This window comes from Helianthus annuus, chromosome 12, assembly GCF_002127325.2.
Source record: "Helianthus annuus cultivar XRQ/B chromosome 12, HanXRQr2.0-SUNRISE, whole genome shotgun sequence".
In the NCBI taxonomy this organism is placed as follows: Eukaryota; Viridiplantae; Streptophyta; class Magnoliopsida; order Asterales; family Asteraceae; genus Helianthus; species Helianthus annuus.
In genome coordinates, this window is record NC_035444.2 from 148236696 (window position 1) to 148239046 (window position 2351).

Sequence of the window (2351 nt, forward strand, 5' to 3'; positions counted from 1 at the left end):
TTACATAAAAGGGTTTTAAGAGTCTGAAATGATTCCTCTTGCTCGGGACCCCAAGCAAAAGGTTTTTCTTTTTGTGTCAGCGTAGTAAGAGGTACAACGATTTTGGAAAAGTCCGAGATGAATCGGCGGTAATAACCAGCCAACCCTAGAAAAGAACGAATATCAGACGCGGATTTAGGCGTACTCCAATTCTTCACGACTTCGATCTTAGACGGGTCAACATGAATACCTTGCTTACTAACGACGTGACGAAGAAGTTGCACTTCATCGATCCAAAACTCACACTTAGAAAATTTAGCATACAGACGTTCAAGCATAAGACGTAAATGACGAGCATGATCAGCTTTAGACTTAGAATAAATGAGAATATCATCAATAAAGACTATCACAAAACGATCCAAATAGGGCTTACACACATGATTCATAATATCCATGAACACAGCGGGTGCGTGGGTCAGCCCAAAAGGCATAACCACAAACTCGTAGTGTCCATAACAAGTACGAAAAGCGGTTTTAGGAATATCATCTTCGAGGACATGCAACTGATGATATCCAGATCGAAGATCGATCTTAGAGAAACAGGACGTGCCTTCTAGTTGGTCAAACAGGTCATCTATACGAGGTAGAGGGTAACGATTCTTCACGGTAAGCTTATTAAGTTCACGGTAGTCGATACACATACGAAATGAGCCATCCTTCTTCTTGACAAATAAAACAGGAGCATCCCACGGAGAGGTACTTGGAAGAATAAAACCTTTATCGAGTAATTCCTACAGCTCGCTGGCTAACTCTTGCATCTCGGAAGGTGCAAGACGGTAAGGAGCCTTGGCGACAGGAGTTGCGCCAGGTACGAGGTCAAGACAAAAGTCAACGGACCTAGGCGGAGGAAGACCAGGAAGATCTTCAGGAAAGACATCAGTGAAATCACACACAACTGGAACGTCGCTTATGTTTTTCCCCTTCCCCTTTTGTTGCACCACGTGGGCCAAGAAGGCAAAGTTCTGTTTACGTAAGTATCTGCTCGCATGTGTGCATGACATCAGCCTCAGTCCTTTTGAGGGTCGGTCTCCATAGACATTCAAAACATCACCACACGGAAGAGGAAGACAAACAAGCTTATCATGACAAACGATCTCGGCATGGTTCTTACGCAACCAATCCATACCGATATTGACATCAAAACTACCCAACCGCATTGGTATGAGATCAATAGAGAATACGTGATCGTTAAGAGTCAGGGAACAATCACGCACAATAGAATTAACAAGAATCGACTTACCATTGGCGACCTCAACAGAGAACGACTTAGGTAACTTAGAGCGTGTACAGTTTATCAAAGACTCAAATTCCACGGACACAAAGCTTTTATCGGCACCAGTATCAAATAGGATCGAAGCATAAAGATTATTAACGAGAAACATACCATTCACCACATCATTGTTGTTGCGAGCCTGATTAGCATTGAGATTGAATGCTCGTCCATGAGCGGCTGCTTGTTGATCTTGGTTCAGCTGGGGGCAACGATTACGAAGATGAATAGTATCTCCACACTGGAAACATGCACGAACAGCATTGACCGGCTTGGGATTCTGTAGGGGAGCGGGAAGAGCTGCTTGAACTGCCTGAGCTGGGGCTTGCTGAGCTGGTTGTGCAGCGTTAGCTTGACGACAGTAGGGAGTCGTGTGACCAGAGCGGTTGCAGTTGGTGCACAGACGGCATGCAGAAGCAGTAGGATTATGAAAGTTGCAAGTCGCACACTTGGGGTAAGGCCCAGTGTACTGCTTCTTAGCTTCTGGAACAGCAGGGTTATCAGCAGCAGTAGCAGGAGCAGGTTTAGCAGCAGGGTTAGCAGTAGGAACAATAGCATTGCATCCTGAACCCTGAGATTCCTTTTCTTGTTCTTGCTGCCACTTGACTGCTGGGTGACTTGATTTGCATACTTAGAGGCAGCAGGAGTAGCAAATTGCTTATCACGCAGGTGGTTGTTGTTCAAACTTGATGCCAGACGATAGACTTCTTCAATGGTGTCGAGTTGAGCTGCTTCATTTGAATCACGCATCGCAGGAGGTAGACCATTGATGTACTTGGTTATCATCTGCTTGGGAGTAGAAACCAAGTGAGGAACGATCAAGCTCAACTGCTTGAATCGGGTAGTATAAGCCAGGTTATCATCACCAACCTCCTTCAAATGCCAAAACTCTTCTTCAAGCTTCAATTGTTCATGAGGAGGGCAGAACTCGAGCATCATGAGTTCTCGCACCTCAGCCCATGGAAGAGCATATGCTTCTTCATTGGAACGGATGTTTCTCTCATTCGACCACCACTCCAACACTCTGCCTTGGAACATTCCA

At 45.3% G+C, this 2351-nt stretch overlaps 1 protein-coding gene across 1 annotated transcript; it reads right to left on the minus strand.

The window, feature by feature from the left end:
* Positions 1-770: 770 nt before the first annotated feature.
* On the minus strand, positions 771-2095 carry LOC110925350. The gene is made up of 3 exons (XM_022169305.1): positions 1996-2095; positions 1254-1939; positions 771-1145 (listed from the first exon to the last, which is right to left on the minus strand). The coding sequence occupies exons 1-3, from the start codon at positions 2093-2095 to the stop codon at positions 771-773; spliced, it is 1161 nt and encodes a 386-aa protein (XP_022024997.1).
* Between the last annotated feature and the right edge of the window lie 256 nt (positions 2096-2351).

Coding starts and splice junctions, on each gene's coding strand:
- LOC110925350 (XM_022169305.1), bottom strand. CDS start 2,095: ATGATAACCAAGTACATCAATGGTCTACCTCCTGCGATGCGTGATTCA. Junction 1,940..1,995: donor AGTCTATCGTCTGGCATCAA/GTTTGAACAACA, acceptor GCTGCCTCTAAG/TATGCAAATCAAGTCACCCA. Junction 1,146..1,253: donor CGATTCTTGTTAATTCTATT/GTGCGTGATTGT, acceptor TGGTTGCGTAAG/AACCATGCCGAGATCGTTTG.